The sequence below is a fragment of the Equus asinus genome, chromosome 17 (assembly GCF_041296235.1).
Source record: "Equus asinus isolate D_3611 breed Donkey chromosome 17, EquAss-T2T_v2, whole genome shotgun sequence".
Lineage (NCBI taxonomy): Eukaryota > Metazoa > Chordata > Mammalia > Perissodactyla > Equidae > Equus > Equus asinus.
In genome coordinates, this window is record NC_091806.1 from 45,797,113 (window position 1) to 45,822,083 (window position 24,971).

Consider the following 24,971-nt stretch of genomic DNA (forward strand, 5'->3'; position numbering starts at 1 on the left):
TTTGGGTTGTCGTTTTCTTCCTTGAAGTCTTGTCACCACTGCCATCATGTGTTTTAAAAGATAAAGCTTCATTATAATCGTGTATATAAGATAAAAGTTTTAAACCCAAATTCCACCATCGAGAGCCTTCTCCGAGATGCCTCCTCTTGTCATTGCATAGCAGGGAACATAAGTTATCTTAACGTTAGGCTAAGCCAAACATAATTACATCATGTGCTGCACAACGACGTTTTGGTCAATGATGGACCGCATATACGACAGTGGTCCCATAAGACAAGGACCACACAGCCTGGGTGTGCAGCAGGCTCTACCATCCAGGTTTGTGTAAGTCGCTCTAGGATGTTCACACAAGGACGAAATAGCCTAAGAATGCATTTCTCAGAACGTGTGCCCATCGTTAAGTGGCGCTGACTGTATGAAAGTAAGTCTGTTACTGAGACAAACAAAAACTCAGCCCCTGCCTCCAGGAGCCTATTCTCAGGGAACAAAAAGTCTAAAGCAACCCCGAACATAATGGATGAGGGAATCGTTGGTGTCTGTGAAGATGATCAATGCTAAGGAGAAAGGAAGCAGCCCTCGGGTGGGGGCCGGGAGGGGGGCAGTGACACGGGCAGCCCTGAGATTCGTGTGGCGGGGTACAGAGCTAAGTACCATGAGGATCCTAGGTGCTTTATAATCAGGAGATGTGTGCTGAGTCAGTGCTGCGTGACAGGCAGCGTGTGGCAGCAGCACGGCTAATGGCGGAGCCTGGCTGGGTCTCTGAGCAGAGATACAAAGATCATCCCAGAAGATCCACAGAGGAGACAGGTGAGGAAGGAAGGCTTTCCGTGAAGTTCCATGATGACACGCGGCTTTGAGTTTCCAGCAGAGGAGATCTGAGGTGGAAGTGTGATGCATCTGTCCAGGATTTCTGTCCCAGTAGTAGCTCTCAGCCCTGGCTGCACATTAGCATCATCCGGGGGGCCCAGGTGGCCCCCACCCCACTGCAGCCAGAGTCTGGGGCACGTGTTTTTAATGCTCCCCCAGGTGCAGCCAAGCGTGAGAATCGCTGCCTGACAACCTGCTTCTGGGAAGCAGCTGGCTCTGGTGGGGACCCGAGCCCTGGCTCCCCTCCCTCGGCTCCCTCCGTGACCTTCACGGCTCTGAGGGGCCTGCCGCTTCCCTGTGGTTCCAGGACTCCGTCCCACTCTTCCCCCCTCTGTGTGTGCCACGCTCAGACACAGATGCCCAGTCCCAGCTCAGGGAGCAGTACCACCATCCCCATCCTCTGGACACTGGGCCCGCCCTCCCTCCCTGCCGCTGGCCGGCCTCATTTCTTCTGTCACTGTTTCTTTAATTCCCTCGGACTTGGGCGGGCACCAGGATCCCTGGAGGCCTTGCCAGGCATGAGTCCCCAGGCCCTCGGGATGGGGGTGGGAGGTGGGGGCCAGAATCTGCACTCCCAGCAAGTGCCCGGGGGTGCTGCTGCCACCGCTGCGGCTGGTCAGAGACCACAGCTCGCCTGTTCGTTCCAGCCCCACAGCCGGCAGCCTTCCTGCCGCATCTCCCCCTCATCTCCCCCCCGCCATCTGTGGACACCCCTGTCCCCAACCCCAGCCTGCCCTACCAGCCTCCTCACGCTCTGAGCTCCAGATCACCACCAACTGCAGCTCGCGGCCCAGCCTCGCTCACTCTAGGTCTTTGCACACGTCCCTCCCAGTGCTTGGTAAACTCCTACACATGCCACAGGATCCCGCTCTGGGGTTGCCTTCTCAAGGACGCCCTTCCTGCTGGGGCTGCAGGCATGCAGTGCTCCCCCAATCAGAATGCCTGTTACTCGAATTCTGTTGTGGATTTGTCCCTCCTCATTACACTGTAACTCCCTGCTTCGAAGGAACAGAGATAAGACTGTGCAGATCTCTGGGTTTCTAGCACGGCCCTTGGCATGCAGTGGAGCCCATGACATGCGTTTCCTGAGCAGAGGTGCCGACAGCCGGGGTAGCCCAGCCTCGGCGCAGATGTGTGGGCCCTGGGCTGGCAGAGCGCACCTGTCTCACCCAGCCAGTCATTCACCTGCTTCTCCAAAGCTTCCCTTCCTTTCAGGAATAAACAGAGGGGGGAGGCCGTGGCAGCTGGAAGGGGAGGGAGGGGAATGAGGGACAGGGAGCAGTTGTGGTGCCATTTGCTGGCCAAAAAAGTGACAATTCTCGGAGGAATTCTATAGAAGATACTTGTTTACTTGCCAGAGAGAACACGGTTGACCTGGCTACAGCCATAGCAGATAAACCAGGTGCCAACAACGGCAGCATCTGCAAGGGAAGGAGTTCACCAGCCCCCCGGGGAGTGAAGACTTTCCGACAGTCCTGCCAACAACCCAGCAGGCTGGTTGAGAGGAGGACGAGGAGAATCCACCTGGAGGGGGCGGCCGTCTCCACTCCACCAGTGAGCAGTCATGAAAGCTGATCAGCGTCAGAATCCTGCTGCTGCTTAGATCTCAGGCCGAGGATGGGGGAGGGGCCCCGCCGGACCCCCAGTGTCTGCCCAGAGCGAGGCTGCTTGATGGCACTTGCCCCAGTAGGCAGGTGAGTGGGCAACCAGGCTGAGCAAGAGACCCTGCTCCCAGGGCCCGGGCAAGGAGGAGAGCGGGACGTTTAGGAAGAGAGGCATCGGGAAGCTGGGGAGGTCCGAGTGCAGGAGAGGGGTCTAAGAAAGACGGAAGGGTCACAGCTGACCACTTTCTAAGATGCAGCCCGTCGACTTCTGTTTCTAATGCACTGCAAAAAAAAAGATTCCAGTGGTCCATTTTAATGTGTGGGTTTACCCTATTGCACCATGATAAAAACTAAGAAGGCTCCAGAAAGCAGGAAGCTTGACAACCTGTGAGCCAACTTAAAGAAAGAAAGTTTGCTGCCGTCCACTTCCAGGAAGATGGAGCAGACAGACCTTTCTGTCGTCCTCTTGCTAAAAACAGTGAGAACCCCTGGATGCTCCATATAAAGCAAACCTAAGGAGATTCTGAAAGGTCGAGAACCAGGCCAACCAGCTGGGGACCTCGGGACCAGAGGAATGACACAGTGGTGAGTTCCTGGGATTTTTTTCTTTTTGTCCTCTCTGCAAAGAGGCCAATTCCCTCCACATTAATAAACAGGTTTAACACAATCCCTATCAAGGCAGAGGATGAAAAGACAAGCTTAGGACTGGGAGAAAATATTTGCAATCTGCGTGTCCCATACAGGACAGTTAGCTAGAACGTATAAAGACCTCCCCAAAATCAAGAGTAAAAAAAAGTCCAACTAAAAACGGGCAAAATGCACGAACAGGCATTTCACAGAAGAGGATACACAGATGGAAAACACACACATGAAAAGAGGTTCACCGGCATTAGCCCCCAGGGGAATGTGAATTAAAACCACAATGAGACACCACTAAACATCTATTAGAAGGGCTGAAACAAAAAAAAAGTGACACCATCAAACGCTGGCAAGGCTGCAGACAAAGTGGATCACTCATACCTTGCTGGTGAGAATGTAAAACGAGGCAGCCAGTCTGGCAAACAGCTTGGCAGTTTCCTTAAAAATTAACCATGCAACTACCACGCCCTCCTGGGCATTCATCCCAGACGAATGAAAACGTACCTTTAGCCAAGAACCTGCACACAGATGTGCAGCGCAGCTTTATTCATGATAGACGAAACAGGGAACGGTCCAGATGGCCTTCAGTCGGTGAGTGCTTAGACTGCGGCCATCCACACCCTGTACCTACGACTCAGCGATAAAAACCAACAGACTACCGCGACACACGACAACACGATGGATCTCCAGAGGATTCTTCTGAGTGAAGAAAATCCTAAAATCTTACAAACTGCATGACTCCATGTATATAGCAATCTTGAAATGATGAAAGTATAGAAATGGAGAACAGATTAGTGGCTGCCAAGGGTCAGGAACGGGTGGTAAAAGGAGGGAAATGGGTGTGACCTTAAAAAGATGACTTGAGGTATCCCTGAGGTGACAGGAAATGCTCTGCATCTTGACTGTGTCAATGTCAATATCCTGGCTGACACTGTACTAAAGTTTTGCAAGATGTTGCCGTTAGGGGAAACTGGATAATCAGGTACACAGCATCTCTCTGTATTATTACTTACAACTGCATGCGAATCTACAATTATCTCAAGATGAAAAGTTTAATTTTTTAAAAAGCTATTAAAAATATTTTTTAGGGCCCTCATATGTTCACTGGTGAATTCTACCAAACACTTAAGGAAAAATTTATTCTAATTCTCTACAATCTCTTCCAGAAGATAGAAGCAGAGGGAACACTTCCTAACTCATTCTATGAGACTGGCATTACCCTAACACCAAAATCAGACAAAGACATTACATGAAAACTACAGGCCAATATCTCTCATGAACACAGATGCAAAAATCCACAACAAAATATTAGCAAATCGAGTCCAACAATGTATAAAAACAACTATACACAATGATCAAGTAGGATTTATTCTGGGTATGCAAATTTGGTTCAACATCCAAAAAGCAAATAATGTAACCCATCACATCAACAGGCTAAAGAAGAAAAATCACATGATCATATCAGTAATTGCAGAAAAAGTATGCGACAAAATCCAACACCCATACATGATAAAAACCGTAAATAGAGGGGAGCTTCCTCAACTCGATAAAGAACATCTACCCAAAACCCTACAGCTAACATCATACTTAATGGCGAGAAACTGGAAATTTTCCTGCTAAGATCAGGAACAAGGCAAAGATGTCCCCTCTCACCACTCCCTTCAACATGGTACTGGAAGTTCTAACTAATGCAAGAAGACAAGGAAATAAAAGGCATACAGATTGGGAAGGCAGAAATAAAACTTTCTTTGTTCATAGACGACATGATCACCTACGTAAAAAATCTGAAAATCAACCAAAAAACTCCTGGAACTAAAAAGCAATTATAGCAAGGTTGCAGGATACAAGATTACTATACAAAAATCAATCACTTTTCTATGTACTAGCAATGAACAAGTGGAATCTGAAATTAAAACACAATACCATTTATGTTAGCACCCCCAAAAATGAAATACTTCAGTATAAATTTAGCAAAATATGTATAAGATCTATATGAGGGAAATGACAAATTCTGATGAATGAAATCAAAGAACTAAATAATTGGAGAGATATTCCATGTTCATGGATAGGAAGACAATATTTCAAGATGTCAGTTCTTCCCAGCTTGAGCTATAGAATCAATGCAATCCCAATCAAAATCCCAGCAAGTTATTTTGTGAATATAGACAAACTGATTCTAAAGTTTCTATGGAGAGGCAAAAGACCCAGAACAGCCAACACAACAGTGAAGGAGAGGAACAAAGATGGAGGAGTGATGCTACCTGACTTCAGGACTTACTATGAGGCCACAGTAAACAAGACAGCGTGCTATCAGCAAAAGAACAGACAAATAGATCAATGGACTAGAACAGAGCGCCCAGAAATAGACCCCCATAACTATAGTCCACTGATCTTTGACAAAGGAGCAAAGACAATACAAGGGAGCAAAAATAGTCTTTTCAACAAATGGTGTTGGAACAACTAGACATCCGCATGCAAAAAGATGAATCTAAAGACAGACCTTATACTCTTCACAAAAATTAACTCGAAGTGGATCACAGACATAAATATAAAATGCAAAACTATAAAACTCCTAGAAGATAACATAGGAGAAAATCTAGATGACCTTGGGTATGGCAGTGACTTTTTAGATACAACACCCAAGTCATGATCCACAAAACAAACAATTGATGAGTTGTACTTCATTAAAATTAACAACTTCTGCTCTGCAAAAGCCCTGTCGAGAGAATGAGAAGACAAGCCACAGAATGGGAGAAAACACTTGCAAAAGACACATCTGATTCAGGGGCTGGCCTCGTGGTCGAGTGGTTAAGTTCGAATATCCTGCTATGGCGGCCCAGGGTTTCACCGGTTTGGATGCTGGGTGCGGACATGGCACTGCTCGTCAGGCCACGTTGAGGTGGCGTCCCACATGCCACAACTAGAAGGACCCACAGCTAGAACATATAGCTATGTACTGGGGGGATTTGGGGACAAAAAGCAGAAAGAAAAAAAAAAAGAAGATTGGCAACAGTTGTTAGCTCAGGTGCCAATCTTTAAAAAAAAGAAAAGACACATCTGATAAAGGACTGTTATCCAAAATATACAAAGAACTCTTAAAACTCAACAATAAGAAAATGGACAACCAATTGAAAAATGGGCAAAAGACCTGGACGGTACCTCCCTAAAGAAAACACACAGATGGCAAGTAAGCACATGAAAAGATGCTCCACATCACATGTTATTAGGCAATTGCAAATTAAAACCACAGTGAGATACCGCTACACATATCCATCAGAATGGCCAAAATCCAGAACGCTGACAGCACCCAGCGCTCACCCCTGCCCCCTGCGCCCAGTGGCCTTTGTAAAGAGCTCCACCTGCAGAATGGGCTGCCCCTTCCCCTCCAGTTGTCCTTATCTTTTCTCCAAACTGCTGGTCTCTTCAATTCTCTAACTTCTCCCATCATTTTTATATTGGATCAAACTTCCACCTTTAATTCTCTAAACCAGTATTTTAACTTCATACAATAATTTCTGTTGTGGTTTTAAGCTGTACCCCCAGTGAAATTAGACCAACCCTGGCAGAATTTCAGGTATTCATGCAGGGTTTGTAGAGGGATAAAGAACCTCAGAGCCAAGACGAGGATGATGAGTAGGTTTCTGCAGATATTTTGCAGTCAATAGAAGCTCCTCTCTTAAGGGCGGTTCATCCGTTCCCATGTTTTCTGTATTGCGTACAAACTTGTGGCTAACTCACATGAAAGAAAATGTTCAGCGTGTGGCATAAGCAATACATACTTGGTCTCTGTCCCCGGTTCCTGACACCGAGCTCCTGAAAGCCTGTAATTTCCTGAGTGATGGGGGGATGGGAGCGTCTTACACTGAGCCCCTAAATCCCTTGGAATTTCCTGGGTGATAGGAGTGTCCTTCGTTCCAGTGAGGTGACTCTGGGTGGGCTCCTGGGTAGTTCAGAATGGGGGCTGGTCAGCAGAAAGACCAAACCGTGATTAGAAGCTAGGAACCTTCAGCCCGGCCCCATCCTCCAGGGAGGGGAGAGGGCCGGAGACTAAGTTAATAATTGGTCATGCCTCATGATGAGGCCTGCGTAAAAATTCTGAAACTAGGGCGTTTGGAGAGCTCCTGGGTGGGTGAACACATCTACATGCTGGGAAGGTGGTGCACCCCAACCCCACGGGGACAGAAGCTCCTGCGCTCAGGGCCCTGCTGGACCTCGCCCTTTACCTCTGCATCTGCCTGTTCAACTGCACCCTGGATGATAAAGCAGTCATGGCAGGTCAGGGCTTCCCCGAGTTCCGAGCTGTTAAAGGAGGCCGTCTAACCCGAGGACGGGTCGTGGGAACTTCTGATTTGTAGCCAAGCCAGAGAGAAGTAGGGGTGACCTGGGACCCACTGCCTGTGCTTGGTGTCTGAGTTGGGGGCAGTCTTGTGGGGCTGAGCGCTCACACCTGTGTGACCTGACACTAACCGCGGGCATTGTCAGAACAGAAGTGCAGGCCACCCAGCTGGGGTCTGGAGAGTGGGAGAAGGGGCTGATGACGGGAAGAAATGCCACACGTTTGGTGTCAGAAGAGCTGTGAGTAGAGAAACAGTTTTCTGTGCCATTTTTTAAAAGACTTTTTTCTCAGATTCTTGAACATACAAGGTTTAAGCTAGGCGGCATTTCTGGAAAAACACAAACAGACAGAAAACCTCAATAGATAGTCTAACCTTAGTCACAAGGGCGCCCAAGAGACAGGGCAGAGAGACGCAGGCAGTTAAAGCGGCAGAGCCACGCCCCGATGAGGACGCACTATTTTCATCGTTGTTTTTATGCGGCTTTACAGTGGCAGTGGCTCTCTACCAGGAACAAAGAGTCGTGCCTTCTGTCTCTTCCGTCTCCTACGGAACAGCCGCCTCTGGGCCCCACAGGGCTGTGTACACGGCTGTGCCTCGGCGTGTGCTTCCCAGGGTGAATTTCCCACCAGCTGCAGCGCCTCACTAAGCTCTCCCGGGAGAGGACCCCTGCGGGCTCCGGCCCCAGGATGCCCTATCCCTGACTTCCAGGCTTCAGCTCGGGATACCTGGCCCCACACCCCGGAGAGCCGGGGTTCCGGGAAGGGCCCGCTGAGGGCGTCTGCTCATGTACCCTGGGGTCCTCCGGGCCACAACCGCCTCCGACTCTGCAGGGGGCTCCACCTGGCTGCCTGGCCTTCCCAGGCCTCAGAAGAGGGCCGGAGGACACTGTTCCCCTCCCTCCCTCCGCCCTGCCCTGCAGCTCCTCGGCACTTAGAGCAGGCCTGGTGCCAATTGAGATGCGCTGTGAGTGCCAGATCCACACTGGATGTCAAAGACTTGGAAATACAAAGAAGGTGAACTATCTCAATCATTGTCACTTTTATTACTTGTTGAAATGATCGCGTTTCGGATATATGGGGTTAAATAAAAGATTATTAAAACTGATTTCGCCTGTTCCTTTTCACCACGTTAAATGTGGCTACTAGAAAGTTTTGAGTTACCCATGCGGCCGGCAGATATTGCTGTTGGCAGCGCTGCTGGGAGAAACACAGAAGGAAGGCGGCCCCAGAAGGGAGTCACAAGGCCCCCATCTCCTTGTGCCCTTCCAGCCCCCACAGATGAAGTGGGCTCCTCCAGCAGCGCCCCTGCCTGCTCTGTCCTAGGGGTTGCTGGGCTGGCACACACGCAGGGCAAGGGCGGGGCACAGCTGCTGGAGAACTCCACTGTCTTACACCCTGTCTCTACCTCTGGCCTTCCACCCCAGAATCGGGATCCCAAGGTCACAAGGGCATTGCAACGGAGAAGAATTAGGTATTTCCTTTCCCCTCTTTGGTTCCCACTAGAATTAGCCGTTCCGAATACAGCTCTGCCAAACACCAGCTCCGTCCTCTGCCGTGCCGGGGCTGGGCCCCCAGCCACACTTCCTCACAGGGTGCCGGTCAATGAGCTCCCCAAACATTCTATAAGGGGCCAACGTGGTCAGCGAGCACAGAAACATGAATGACTTAACCACAGTTACTAAGTTCCTGACAACAGTGGAAGACGTTTCAAATTTTTATTCTTCTTTGCTTTCACAACAGAACCAAAACAGAGTCAACTTAACTAATCTTACCTGCTAGTTTCTGCAAACTAGTTATTTTAACCATATTTTACAAACAATATTATAACAATAATTATGGAGAAATTAATTGGATAATAGAGCTTTTCCACAATTCAAATAGAACTACATAAAAACCAGATAATTTTCAGTCCCACAACTCAAGACGCTACTGATGGAAGAATGGCCTGTGTGGCCTCCTCTGGCGTCCCAGGGGCCCTGGTAGAGCCTGATAACTCATGTGATTCTGGGGAAGCATCTACACTCAGAAACTCTTCAGGGTATTCAGCAGCTCTCTGGAGATTTTAAGCTGTATCCTAGCAGCCCATCTGGAGAATTCATTTCTAAGTAATTTGGGGGAAGATCATGGTTTTTTATGCAGAGAAGCCTCTAGAGGAAAATCCCCGGGAGAGGGTGAAGTCAGTAGGGATGGGCTTTTGTTCTCTCCAGGCCTGCTTCGCCCTCCATTCCTCGGTGTGAGCGCAGACAATTCTCCGGGGTCACAGGAACCCGCAGTCTGCTCTGGTCCAGACGACCTGGCTACGCCACGCACTCCCTCAGAAAGGGGCGTTTTGATCGCCAAACCCCTCAGAGACCCTGAGTCACCCCCCGAGTCCCCTGAGGCAGAGGGAAAGCTTGCTCCTAAGGATGTCACTGCTGATGCAGACCGGGCCTCGTGTTCCTTAAAATAACCTTTCTAAACTATAGATTTCCTTCTGAACGCTGAGACAAACTCTACGCGCACTCGCGTTGACTCCCTCGGGCTCTACTCCATTTTCAACCCCTTGGATTTAAACTCAGTGTGGAGGATCTGCACCAAGCACCTCCCGAACTCCTCCAGGACCATCTGCTCGGCCAGGCACTCAGAACACTGCCCCTTCTCCGCCTCTTCCCCTTGAGCCAGCAGACAGGCGCACGTGGCCTCCACCACCTCCCAGGAGATGCACGAGGGAGCCCGCCTGTCGGAAATAGACCAGTCAAAGGCCCGGCCCACCACCCCGCTGTTTTCTCTGCAAGGAGCATGCGGTCATGATACTGCCTGAATGTGTCACCAGGTGCGTTGTCTTCCTAACAGTGGAAACGATTAACTGGGGCCATGTCAAGGATTGCTTTTAGAACACAATATAGAGGACAGGTAAAGCTGTCCGCTTCTTGACATCCCTCTCAGGGCAGATTCTTAAATTTTCTCACAATGAGATGCACCAGGCAACCCAGAGGAACCCGTGGGCCGGGCAGGGGTGGAGGGACCAGGAAGCTCGGATGAGACAAGTGCCTGTAGACCGCGGCGCAGCCTGGGATGGAGCTCTGTGCGGGCATCCCCACTAAGGGAAGCCCTGTGGGGTCGGTCGGCCCCTCCTCCCCACAGGGCACTGGAGCTGCAGAAAGCCAAATGGCCCTGAGGCCTACCTCGCCGTCAATTCTTGGGGGCGCACGGTCAGGATGGCCTTGCCTCCTAATGCCCCTTGGAGCCCTGAGCAAGGGCCTCAAAGACAGTTGTTCTCCAACACACAGGACTAGCCACTTTCCCCTCTGAGCTCAGGGGCAATGGTGACTTAGCCAGACAGTTGCCCAAGTGGGAAAACTTTATAAAGTATTAAAAAGCACTGAATTACGAAAATAGAGATGGACGTTGGGATTGGTTAAAATCCCTCTATAAAGACAATATGCAATGACTTGTTGAAGATGAAAGAACATGTCACAAAGAGTCGTAACATTTTGAGGTCAGACTCCAGTGTACGGAGCCCCCCTCCCATTCCATCGGACACACAACGTCCCGACGTCAGGGGACAGATAACATTTTCACACATAACTTCCCAGAAGGTGCAGCCACGTTTGGTAAATTTTTACTGATAAAGACCTCTGCAGGTCCCAATGATGAGTGTTTCTGATGTCTCTCTAAGCAAACAAGCATGAACTTGGATTTTCAAAATGATATTAGTTAATTAATGACATCTGGTACTTTATCATGACATGACCCGTCATGAGGAACTCAAAGACATTTTTAAATATGAATGAATCTAGTCTAATAATAGTATAATCGTTACTCAACTTTTGAAACCTACTAGGATTATAATTTGGCCTCAAAATAATGAAATGGGAAAACATCCAACTAATGTGAATCCGTTCTCTCTTTAGGAAGGAGTAGAGTGTGTGAGCCCATCTCTTTGCTGTCACTTCACAGGCATTTGCCGTCTGGAGACCACATTGTCTGAGGTCAGCGGCCTGGGGTGATCCCTGCAGGGCCTTCTGCTCTTGTACAAAACAGGGGTAACTCAGACCGTGAGGCCCAAAGGGCCGAGCTAAGAGGACGAATAGGACAAAGCGTGCTCGGCAGGGGGGCCTCTGAGGAAACAGGTGTGAGGTAGGGCTGGTCCCTCGTGCCCCCGCTGCGGACACACAGGCTTCCCTTCTGGTGTATACAGGGTTTTAACTCTCCTCTCAAATTAACCTCAATTTGCCCCACTATGAGGGTTAGTGCAGAGTACCTACCTATCTTTTCTGAATTTTGGTAGTCCTGAAAATTTACTTGGTGACCAATGATGGCTGCCTTCAACGCCTCCAATTTCCACGTAGTTGGGCATGTTCATTAGTGTCTTTCGTTCTGGGCTTTCTTCATAATTTTTGCAACCAATGCATTTGCAAATAGAAGAGCACATAATTTTGGCCTGGTAATATAAAATGCCTCAATAAAATTACATTGCCCTACAATTCACCAAAAACCAACAAATTCTATTCGGGCCTTAAAGAGCTCTTTGTTTATATTCGTGTGTATATGTGATCTGCAATTTTCATACCCCCCAAAAAGGGCAGAAAGGCAGAGGAGGAAATGACCGTGATGTGAAGAGAGCCATGTGCATTTCCGCACGTGTCACTGCTGTGGGGACACAGTGTGCTGCTGACAAGGAAGGTGGGGAGTGGGCTGCGGAAGGCTGGTGGGCGAGCGTGGCTGGGAGTCCCAGGCAGAGGGAGGGCGCGCTGTCCCTTGTCCGCTGGGAACCCAGCGAAGCGCCTCCGGGGACCCCTGTCGGAGGGAAGCTGCTCTAGCGGCTCGGCTGTAAGGTCCAGCTCTGTAAGCAAGTCCAGCACCTCTCTTGCAGCAGCCGGGGCGATACGCGGGCGCTGCTGGTGCAGGGAAGGTGCAGGTGGGCAGAACCGGAAACCCACCGGGCGCAGGCCTGTGCCAGGCGTGCTAAGGGAGCCCTTCCTGCTTCCTTGTGGGTGGACTTTGTTTTTGTCACACGGCAGCGTGATGCTCAGGCGCCAGGGGTGCGGGGGTCCCAGGTGTGCCCGGCAAGCCTGGGTCCAACCCCTTGCTTGTGCTGGTCCTGGGGCAGTCTGAAAGCTGGCCCAGCCAGCCACTCTGGTTTTCGGCTTCCTCGTCGTTTCAGCCCCTGGGGATTTCCCTCTGTTCTTTTCAGCTCAGAGACGCATCTCAAAGGGGATCTGCTGTGTTTTATTCTGCAGCTCTGGGTGTTTCAAGCAGAAGGTTTTTCAGGATTTCTGGTCTACTCCAATGCCAGACATTACAGTGCAGACATGTCTGCACGTCACGTGGGCCGTTGTCTGGCAGAGCTGGGCCTCTGGAGAGGGGCTGACTCACTGTCTCATGGCGGCCAGGGAGGGCACTGTGCAAGGCAGAGAGGGGCCCATGAGGACATTTGAAAATGGGTCCACTGGGGTGACGTCACTCACTTTTTGAATTCTGTATCTCTGCAATGTTTTTGACTGTATTTTCAAAATCCTAGCTGGGGGACTGCTGGGTCTGCTACTCAGATCTTTCAATGTGTGTCTCCAGAACCACGAGGACTTTTCTAAAGCCTGACCTTCTACGACAACCTTTTAAAAATCAAACCCACAGGTACCCCCAAGGCCTCAAGCAAATCAAAGGAGAGCCTTTTAAGGGTGTTTCCTGGCTGCTTCACTGACAGGGCCTGAGGGGTCCCTCCCTTCCTCTCTCTTCCTTTAACACACAAAGAAAGAGAGAGGGAGGCGAGAGAACCATGAAACTAAAGCAGAAGGCGAGGCCCTCTACTGCCGTTATATCTTTGAGAGAAAGAAAAAAGCTTGTCTCTAAAACGGGTCTGCCCCATGCTGTCATCTCTCTAGTGGCAAAGGCCGACTGCCCGTTCTGGTTTGAGGGACCCCGCAGGAGCTCCCCACCCCAAGCACCCAGGCAAATGTTCACTGGGGTACAAGGCTCCCCGGGGGACCTGCTGTCCCCCACGGCCCCACCGAGAGCATCTCCCCTCTGCTCAGAGAGGAAGAGGCATGGCCCCCCTCGAGGAGCCCCAGAACTGCTGGCCCCCGAGTGTGCCTCAGAGCATCAGATCAGCAGCTGCAGAACAGACAAAGCCACAGCCGTGGGCACCTCCCTGGACACTGAGGGGTGGGCCTGAGGAGGCTACATGCTCCCAAGGGAGCCCTGGGTTAATTTACTTCCTTCATAAAGTGTAAGCGATATTTGAGGAATTAGTAGGGATTATATGAGTGCCCTTTTAGAAACCATGGAAGGAAGAAAACTAAATTATATTTTTATTTTTAAACTATAGTAAAGTTGTTTCTTTAGGTAATGCTGGTGTATAACATTATGTAAGTTTCAGGTGTACAACATTATAACTCGATCTCTGTATTCACTACAGCGTGCTTACCACCAGAAGTCCTGTTTCCATGCGTCTTACAATTGACCCCCTTTACCCATTTCACCATCCCCGACCCCATTCCCTTCTGTTAACCACCAATCTGTTGTCTGTATCTATGAGTTTATTTTTCTTTTATTTTGTCTGTTTCTTTGTTTAGTTTTTTATAGATTCCACATATGAGTGGAATCATATGGTATTTGTCTTTCTCCATCTAACTTATTTCGCTTAGCATAATATCCTCAAGGTCCATCCATGTTGTCACAAATGACCAGATTTCCTTCTTTTTTTGCGGCTAAGTAACATTCCATTGTAGACACACACCATATCTTCTTTATCCATTCATCTGTCACTGGGCACTTAGGTTGTTTCTGTATCTTGGCTATACAGTAAAGTTTGTTTATTTTTTAACCACAAAAGCTACTTAGGCCAAAATATTTACCTATTTTTTAAAAAAAAAATAATACTAGGAAATTGATCACTAACCTCATAGCATTCACAGTAATTCTTAAGGCAGCCTGACCTCTTGCAATTACATCCTTTGTTATGGCGAGGCTTAACGTCTCCCAATTTTCCTTTCCCAATTTTTGGTTGGAAAGCTTCTGGATTTCTATCAAGACAAGCCTAAGAGAAAATACATTTTATTATTTAAAAATAAAGTTCAGTGGGAGATATCTCGTTTGCCTGTCCTTTTGATCTAGCTGTTCCTTTAGGAGGAGCCACCATGAGCAGCGCGTCTCCTCACTTGGGAAAGCGCACGGCTTCCTGTTTCATCTCGGTCCATTACTTAAAGGCACGCTGCAGCCACAGCTCCCCAGGCTTGGCTTGTTTGCCGAGTTTGAAAGTCTCACACATTTACTGTCAAATCAACAGATGGTGAGGACAAAGGAAACCACGTGTCCACGTGGGCGCGTCTCCTTCCGGCAGTTCTTGTACACGTTTCCTAAGATGGTTGGGCGCGTGGTGCTCTGCTCACGGCTCGCGTTTATAAACAGCTCCCATGTCCCAGGCATCTTTCTACGTGATTTACGTGCCTTCTCTCATTCCACCTCACAGCAGCCTTGTGAAGTGTGTACTGCTGTCCTTTCTCTCTTACAGATGAAGAAACTGACACGCTGAGAGGTTCAATCACAAACGGCCAGTGATGACTCCGACCAAGTCCCCAGGCTCCAGTCCAGCCCAGGGTCACAAGCAGCGGGCCACACCTTTCTCATACAGCACGCACGGCTTTTTATCCTGGTTTGTTCGTTTATTTTAACTTTCTTCCCTATCTGTCTACTCTCTATCAAGACATACAATCGTGCACATGTTTTTATAACAAAGTAATTCAGGGCTCTTGCTGGAAACTCGAGCAGCCTAGAAGTCGCAGTGGCACCCCTGTCCCTCCCTCTCCCCTCCACAGGTCAACACCTGGGACCTGTGCCGTCCCGCGCCAGGGCCACTAGAAATCCCCATCCTCACAGAAGGTCCTCTGGGTGGCACAGAGCCCGGGTGAGGCTGCCTGTCAGCGTGTGCCCCTGTGTCACCCACCCCAGGTCGAGTTAGAGGACATCCAGGCCCCAGAGGCTCCCTCCTGACTCCTCCCATTGACACAGCCCAGTGGGGACCACTCTTCTGACTTCAGCCGCATTAGTGTTGCATGTTCTGGAACTTTCACACAAGTGGAACCACACAGCATGTGCTCTTCTAGGTCTGGCTTCTCTCATTAGCACAGTGTCTGTGAGATTGACCCATGCTGTTGCACAGTGCTGTAGCTCCTCCTTTTTCAGTGATGTGTAGTATTCCACTACATGACACACCTCAACAGACTCAGCCCTTCTACCGTTGGGGTGTTTCCAGTTTGGGGCTGTTGTGAACACAGCTGCCGTGGGCATTCTTGCACGAGCCTGGTAGACATGCGCACTCATTTCTCCTGGCTACATTTTTAGGGATGAAACTGCGGCATCACTGCTCATACAAAGGATCAGCCTTAGTAACTACTGCCCAACAACTTCCCAAAGTGGTGGCACCAATTTCTATTCCTACCAACACTGCATGAGAATTCCAACACTTCTTAAATAAAACTTTTTACTTTTGTGTGTGTGTGTGTGTGAGGAAGATTCGCCCTGAGGCGACATCTGTGCCAAGCTTCCTCCACTTTGTGTGGGATGCCTCCACGGCACGGCTGATGAATGGAGTAGGTCCGTATCGGGATCCAAACCCACGAACCCCGGGCCCATGAAGCGGAGCGCACGGAGCTTTCACCACTTGGCCACAGGGGTGGCCTCCAAAACTCTTTACACTTTTAATTGCAGATGGTGCCCTTTCCCCTAAGGAAAATGCTACTATACTACTGATCTTTAGTGCATCATAATTTTCTTCTGTCCTATGGGTCTGGCCACGTCAAAATTGATAAGGTACTTTCCACTGATTTATCTCTAATTCAAGAGGGGAATTAAATGACTTTAGGAAGAAATCAGAGCAGCCATGGCTCAGTGTGACCGTCTCCAGCCTACAGGTGATGGCCTTCAAGCCCCCTTTGTAAACCAGCGGCCCCAAGCCAGCCCCGAGCAGGCTGCAGGCCCCAAACCCAGCTGTCCTGCCTCCTCTCATGATCTCTTGTGCCTGCAGAAAGGGATGGAGACTGTGGGCTCCTGCATTCAGCCTCGAGCCTGCGGCCTGCGGGACCACGCGAGGTGCTGTTTGCCCCTCAGGAAAGCCAGTGTAGGACGGAGAGCTTTCGCCCGTATTTTGCACAGCGGGCTAGCCTCGCCTTTCACACGACACTCTAACAGCTCAGGCTTACCTGCTACGTAATACGACCCAAGTTTCTAGTCCGCAGATCAAGGCAGAGTGGACATCTGCATGTTCTCACCTCCCGAGGCTCTGCTGCCCCTCAGAAGCCGTCCCCTACGCATGGAGAAGAAAGCCCTCACCGCGGCCAACGCCCGCGCCTCCAGGATGGAGTCCCAGTCACTGTGCGTCCTCCAGCACCCTGGGTCTTCCCAATATCGAAAGTAGGAACCTCTGGAGACAGTCTTATGCACCTCGTAAGCACTTTTAAAATGCATATATTTAAGGGAAATTTGTTACCTTAATGGCCTTAAACCGCTCAATTTCATGACGTAAATTGTTGCAACAATTATTACAGTTGCAGTTGTTGCAAAAGTCCCCGCTGGCAAAGCAGTCACAGTACCTGTGGGGACAAGGAGAGCGCGTCAGGGCACAGGCGCGGGGCACATAAAGGAAAACAAACCAAAGCACGAAAAGAGCTGGCCGCACGCTGTGGCCATTAACTTTTATGTCGACGACTGACTCCTTTTTTTAATAAAAACAAGATCACCTGGGAGAATGTCCTCCAGCAACTAACGCAGAAGAAAGAGAAACTAGTTAAAACCACCAGTTTCAGAAAATAGGAGTTTGCAAAGTAAAATAGTTTCCTGGAAAATGCCCACTGATGTCAATTGTCCCCGGCCCCCAAACGCCCACGGCCGCTCTCCCAGGAGAACCATGACATGGTGGGTGGGAACATTCCAGTAATAAAGAGCCATTTTCCAGCTCTCAGCTCACCACTCTCCCAATCCACCCAGCACGACTGCGGGTGAGTTCTCCTCTTGACCAGACCTGACTATGAGTGGAAACTGTGCAACCTGGAGGTCGAGCCTGGCCTAGGCTTTACCTTATTTCATCCCGTGTCACTGTGTGGAGGACAGAGAAATGAGGGATGGGAGAAACACATGTATGACAGGACTGCCATCACGCTCGGTCACAACGCCAGGGTTGTTCGTGAACCTGGGTTCTACGGAACAGTTTTGTTAGTAGAATCCCCTCGAGTGGAGAAGCCACTCCACGGCTTCCATTGGGACTAGAGAAGACCCATGTCTGAGACGAAGATCATGAAAAAGAGCTTCAAACCCAGGTTTTTACCACCAGCTCTGCCACCAGCTCCCCGTGTATTTATCATCCGGCGTCTCGAGCTGTCCAATGGAAGTCATGGCACCAACCCACCAGTCTCACGCGCTGCCAGGGAGGCCTGAGGCCCACGTGGCTGTGCCTGCCGCGGAGCCGGCGAGCTGCCTATAGTGCCGCACGAACAAAGGCAGGGCCTCCGTGTCTGGCAAGCTGGCAGACTAGGTGTCTGTGGAAACCTTCCTGTTGCAGAAGTCCTAAACATGATTCTTTAATATCTACTGTTCTAATTTTTTTAAATAATATTTTTAGGTCCACGTCAAGAGGAGAATAAAGGAGATCATCAGAGGTGGAAAGAACAAGCCATTGTGAAGCCGAGGGGATGGGTTCTGTAGCTGCCCAGTACTGTCCTGGGGCGTCTGCTGGTGCCTAGTGACCTAGGGCTTGGGTCCCAACAGGCTGCTCAGTCAGGAGACAAGACAGCGTCTGGGCTACCAAAGGTGGAAGTTGCATCAGAGACTCTCCCCCCGCCCCAAGCGTGGCTCCCCAAGCGTGGCTCCGTGACAGGCTACCTCCCCTCCATCCACTCTACAGAAGGAACGAGCAGAGATACAGCCCTCTCTGCACCCTGGCTGGAGAGCAAGGGGAAAATGTGAGAGACCCTCCTACGCCTTCCTAACCACGAGGATGGAGAGCAGGGAAAGGAGACAGCGAGAGAAGGTGCGGGGCTGGTAAACAGGGGAGAGCGTTAACTGACAGCAGCCTCGAGAGCACTGAACCCCGAGTCAGCAGGAGAGGGCTCTGAAGACTCAGGCTGCTCTGAAGTGGAGGGAGGGGGATGAGACAAGAACAGCACTGCATGAAATCCCACTTAGAAGGTAGTGAGCCCCCGTGCCAGCAGCTGGTGACTGCCTCTCTGCCACCGCAGCAAGAGACTGAAGCTGCTCCGGGGGCAAAACAGTTGAGGACTGGGGTATCTAACGAACAAAAGGAGGGGAGGTGGTGTTGAGAGCCCCCGGCTTCTTCTGCTCGGCTCCCAGAATCCTAGCAGGAGGCTGGAAAAGCCCTCTCGGAGGAGCTGACCAGCCCAAGGGGAGAGAGAGAAAGAGTCCGACATCGAGCCTTCCCAATAAACAGCTCAGTCACGTCGCCTGCAGTGAAGCCACCGCGGGCCAGCCCCAACCGCTGCACCCCGAGTCCCCAGACAGCTCATGCCCATTCTTCAATGTGAGCAGAGGGACAGCCAAAGATCAGCAGACACTTCAGGAAATCTTCCGATATGAAAGACAGAGGCCTAAAGAAACAGACTACGCAGGGAAAAGAAAATTGGGGAGAGAAGGGTGTCCACAGCCTCAGATAGATTAAGAAAAGTTATTGCATCCATGAAACAGGAAAATGATGTTCACTGTTACTGTAACTTTGTAAGCCTTGAATTCTGATAGGTAATTTCCCCCTACTTCTCTAGAAGAGTGGACTATGCTCAACTCCTTGTGAAAGTCTGAACTTTAGACTTATCTCGTCAAGTAAAAATTTTGTTGAGGTTTAAAAAAAAAAAGAAATGATGTTTAAAAAACACTCAGAGTATAAAAAAGATGCTCTGGAAAATATAAAAGTAATCACAGAGATGAAAGATTTAACAGAAGGAATGAAAACTAGAACAAAACAATAAAAGTAAAAACAACAGGAGAAAGAAAAACGTAGAGGACCAGAGTAGAAGGTCCAACATTTCTGTAATAGAAGTTCCAGAAGGATAGAATTTTAGGAACGAAGGATAGAAAATAATTCAAGAACGTTTCCCTGCCAGGTGCCCAGCAGGGTAGATGAGGAGACCCAAACCAAGACATCTCACTGTCAAGTTTCAGAGCACTCGGAACAAAGAGAAGATTCTCTAAGGTTCCAGAAAGAATAACAGCTTTCATACAAAGGATCAAGAAAAAGAAAAGTGTCAAAATTTCAATAGCAACATCAGAAACTAGAAGAAAATGCAGGAAAACTTTCAAAATTCTGAAGGAAAATTCAACTACTGGAACTTGAAGTTGGAAATCCAACTGTGCAATCCGAAGGGGTTATCTAAGTGTGAGGACAGCCCAAGACACTTTTAGACATGTAAGTTCTGCAAAAAATGATCTTCCGAGCACCGTTTCTCAGGAAGCCACTGGAGGACGTGCTGCACCAAAGAGATGCAGTAAACCGGTGAGGAAGATAACAGGAGCCAGGGGACAAACGGGAGAAAGAAGCAAAGGAAAGCCTTGGCCTGATGGGCAGAGGGAGAGTGCAGGGTAAGAGGCGGGCGCAGACCTGGAAACCAGCCCTCCAGAGGGGTCGGGCGGACGGCTCTGGGAAAGCCTTCTTCAAGACGAAACTGACTGAACGCCTACGTGTTTGAGCACGTTGAAAAGACAGTTACACCACCAGAGGAGAGGTTAGGCTCAAATTAGGGTATGTGCATGGAAAACTAAGTGCTAAGCATTAATCCAAGGGAAAAAGTAAAGCACTGCAGGAAAGGACGATGGATGAAGGCTCAGCAGCGAGCAGAGTTTTCAGTCATAAGATACGAACAATACGAAGCGTCTGTGACGTCTGGGGATGGGAGCATGTGCGTTGGGAGGGGCTTCTGCGTGAGTGGGGAGAGGAGCCACAGCTACACCCGCATCTCCCACGGTACAGAACAAGAGACCGCGCCCAAATGGAAAAGCCGAGAAGCAGCAACACAGCCCTGTTATTTAGATTTACTGAGGCAAATATTAAAAGATTCAGTTGAAAGTTCCTAGAGATCAAAAATAAGGAAGAATGATCAGGGAACCACCACTTTTTTGTCACAAGCCTTGTATAATTATTTGGCTCTTTAAACCATATGTTTGTGTAATTTGGATAAAAATAATCAATTAAAAGTGAGAAAGGATAAACTGAAATATAAAGAAATTAGATTCAGGTGCAGCATAAAGAGACAAAGAGATTAAAAATGGAGAAGAGGGTTTAAGAGGAATGGCGGCCGGCTAGAGGGGTTCACGCGTCTGATTAGCAGCACAGCAGCACAGAGAGAACATGGCAGAGGCATGCACGGAGGAGGCTGTCTGTGCCTTTTCCGGAACTGAGGAAGGTTGTGGGTCCCCTGATTTCAGAAACCTAATGAACCCCAAGAAAGATAAATAAGAAAAACCAAAGGCAAAAAGAAATTCTTAAAAGCACCAGAGAGAAAAGACAGATTACCTAGACTGACAGCTGACATCTTGTCAGAAACAGTGGAAAAGAGCAGAATAACGTCTTCAAAGCACTGAGAGAAAAACTGACAATCCAGGATTTTACACCTGGTCCAACTACGTTTACTCACCAAGGTCCAGGCTAGGGACGTTTCTTTTCTTGCTCTACACACTTTGCTGGGTGGTTTTACTTATTAACTCTTGCCCCTCTGCTTTTTTAAAGTTTCTGTTGAAGATCTTTAAATCTGTCTCACCAAACCTGCTCTGTGTCCTGTCCTAAAATCCTGATTTTCTTCTCGCCCGAACATCAGGAAAGGTCACCCCCGTCTGCTGCTCGTCCTTCCTCATCCTTCCTCGTCTCCCACTTCTTCGTTAGCCTACTGCATTCGGATCTTCTTCTCCACCCTACTGGCTCTCAAGGGCAATCAACAACCTCCTGCTCAGAAAACATAAGCGCCCCTTCACTGTGCTTTAGCTCTCGGCCGCTTGTGACACTGTTACGCTCCAGAACCACATTCCCAACGTCCTATCAGACATTTCTATCTCCAGCTCAGCATGTCCGAGCCTTAACTGGCGATCTTCTCCTTCGTCTCACTCTGCTCAAGCTGTGTCCCCTCCCCGCACTAGCGGAGGCATCGTCCACCCACAACACGACCTGAGTCACTGCTGACAGTCACCTTGCTCTCATTCCCCACATCCAAGGGTACTAAGTCCACTGATTCTGGCACAGAACTGTCTTACTTTATTTTATTTTTGATACAAGTAAGTCACATTTGTTGTAGAAATTTTTTAGATATAAATAAGCAAAAAGAAAAAAATTACAATCACGCAGAATCCCACTCCCTAGAGAGGATCATTTGATGAATATATTTCAGACTTTTTCTGTAAAACCATACATATTGAAATAAATACACGTTGTTTGACTACATTTATATACAAACAAAAACAAGATCATATTCTATACACTGTTCCAGTGTGCTTTTATTATTTATCAATATCATGTAAACAGATTTATACACCATTTTAACAACTGCATAGTAGCCCATTCTATAGCAGAATCATAATTTAAGAATTCCTCTTATATGAACACTTGGATTGCTTTGTACATTTTGGAATTGGAAACAATACTGCACCAGTATTGTTACTGACCTCCGTTCTGTTCTTAGAATCCTGTACCCTCCCCCTCTTGCCACAGGGCCTTTGCACCTGCTGTTTCCTCTGCCTATAACACTATTAGCCACCCACTTTCAATCCATCCCCCCCCGATTAACTCCTCATCCAAATGCCCTCCTCAGGGAAGCCTTCCCTGGCTGTCACACTTGGTCAAAACTCTTCCCGCTTCTTACTGCTCTTTTGCCACATTTTCCACATTTCCACTCTGACCTTTATGTACGTGGCTATTTTATTAATACCCATCCCCTCCATTACACTGTGAGTACCAAGAGGGCAGGGACCATAACTATCTTGTTCATCTCTGTCTTCCCCATTCCTGAAATCACAGGCATTCAAAATACTTCTGGAATGAAAGAATAAATAAGCGAAAAAATGTTCCAATGCCTATGTTTGAAATCTCTCTTAGATCTGTGTTTTTTCCTTGCTACCACCCTGCCTTAGCTCAGGGCGTCCTCATCTCTTGTCTACACTGCTGTGATGGCCTCCTAACCAATCTCACTTTCAACTTCCTCCACTTTGCCATCAGTGCTAATTTCCTAAAACATGTATCAGGCAAAAAGAAGCAAAGAAAAAGCAGTAATCCAAAAATATGAAATCAAGTGGTATTGTGCATTCCTGGTGGGAATATAAATGGTGCAGCCAGTGTGGAAAACAGTATGGCGTCTCCTGACAAAGCTGAGCCTAGAATTACCATGTAATCCAGCAGTTCCACGTCTAGGCATATACCCAGAAGAACTGAACGCAGGGACGCAAATAGACGCCTGTACACCATTGGACTCTCATTCAGCCTGAAAAGCGAGTGAAGCACTGACACACGCTGTGGCCTGGATGAACCTTGAAAACATTACACTGAGTGAAAGACGCCAGACACAAAAGGGAAAATATTCTATGATGCCACGTGTATGAGGTGCCTAGAATAGGCAACTTCAGAGGCAAAAAGTAGAATAGAGGTTACCAGGGGTCCAGGAGAGGGAGCAATGGGGAGTTTACTTAATGGGTACAGAGTTTCTATTTGGGATGATGAAAAAGTTCTGGAAATGGATAATGGTGATGGTTACACAACACTGTGAATGCAATTAATGCTGCTAAAAATGGTTGAATTGGGAAATTTTATGTTATGCATGTTTTACCACAATAAAAAAAAAGCAAGATGCAGAGCAGTATGTATGAAATGCTGCCATCTGACTGAAAAAAAAAAACTTAAATTTTAAAACTTCAAAAGAAAATAAGGTTACAAATAAGTCCACATATGTCAATAATGAGATAAAGAATGTAAATGGACTAAAGAAGCCTATTAAAAGCTGTGGATTATTAGACTTGCTTTTCCAAAATTCAGCTCTATTTAGATTACAGGAGCCACCCAGACAAAATTACAAAATTACACCACAGAAAGTGTGAAAATAAAGGGATGTTATGAAGCTTAACTTGCTAATACTAACCAAAGAAAACACAGTGTAGCAATATCAGTATCAGATACAAAAGGATTTAAGGCAAAAAGCAACAGGATACACAGGTATATTTAACAGTTGATGGAAAAACTGACCAAAAAGATATAACAATCATGAATTTGTATGCCCTTCACTATAGACTCAAAATATATAAACCAAAATGGAATTATAAGGAAAAAATAGACAAAGTCACAATTAGAGTGAGAGGTCTTAACACATTTTTATCAAAAACTGATAAATCAATAAAATTTAATAAGCATTTAGCAGATTTAAACCAAAAAATTAACAAATTTGAGCTAATGCAAAGTAAATGCATCCAACAAAGAATATACATTTTTAAAGTTAATATAGAATATATTAAAGATTGATCAAACATTAAATCATAAAGGAAATCTTCATTAATTTCAAAGCATTGATATATAGACCACATTATCTGATCGCAGTGTAATTAACAATTAACAACAAAAATGTAGTTTAAAAGATGAATATATACATACATACACATATATGCACACATACATACATATCTGGATACTCCAAGATGTGCATCTAAATAATTCACAAGGTGAAGAGAACATTACAATGAAAATTAGAAAATATTTCGAGTGAGGGACAATGAAAGTACCTCAGATTAACTTGTAGGGTGTGTAAAGCAGTACATGGGGTAATTGATAGCTTTAAGTGCATTTCCTAAAAAATAAAAAAAGACTGAAAATAAATAAGCATTTAACACAAAAAGCTAGCAAAACAAGAGAGTAAAAGAATAAAAGGATGAGGGAGAAAATAGTAAAGAGAAAAATTAATGTACTTCTGAAATAGGAACTAGAAATACAAGCAAGAAAATCAATAAAACCAAAAGCTGGTGCCCTAAAAATATGGACAAAATAGACAAACCTCTTATGAGACTGACTGAGAAAGAGAAAAGGTACAAATAAACAATAGTAGAAATTAAAATCAGGAAATTAGAAAATTTAAAAGGCTATAACTACAGATACAGAGATAATAGTTAAATAGTACATGAATACATGAATAGATGTATAAATCTGAAAATTTAGAGAAATCAACAATTTTCCAGAAAAATATAAAGTATCAAAACAGACTCAAGAAGAAATACAAACTTAGAGAAAGCAATAACTACTAGAGAAAGTGAGTACCCCATTCCCTTTCCCCACTCTAACCCCCAAAGGCACCAGGCCCAGACGGTTTTACAGGCAAAGTTTAATCAAACTTCAAAGAACACATAAATCCTACCTCACTCAGACATTTCAGAGGCTAGAGAAAAAGAGAAGAGGGTGGGGTGAGGGTGAGGAAGCCTGATAATGCATTTTATTAGGCAATACAAAACACTGATTTTTATACCAAAACCAAATAAAGAAAATATGAGAAAGGAAAATTACAGATCTATCTCATTCATGAAAAAGA

At 47.4% G+C, this 24,971-nt stretch overlaps 1 protein-coding gene across 1 annotated transcript in view; it reads right to left on the bottom strand.

Moving 5' to 3' along the window:
- Positions 1–9,147: 9,147 nt before the first annotated feature.
- TESMIN (testis expressed metallothionein like protein) overlaps positions 9,148–24,971 on the bottom strand; it is a 38,620-nt gene continuing 22,796 nt past the window's right edge. The window contains exons 5-8 of the mRNA XM_070488326.1: positions 16,913–17,015; positions 14,327–14,464; positions 11,694–11,869; positions 9,148–10,162 (exon numbers count right to left, since the gene is read on the bottom strand). Of these exons, the coding sequence (XP_070344427.1) occupies positions 9,970–10,162; positions 11,694–11,869; positions 14,327–14,464; positions 16,913–17,015 (610 nt within the window). The 3' untranslated portion in view covers positions 9,148–9,969. The remainder of the gene's footprint in view (positions 10,163–11,693; positions 11,870–14,326; positions 14,465–16,912; positions 17,016–24,971) is intronic.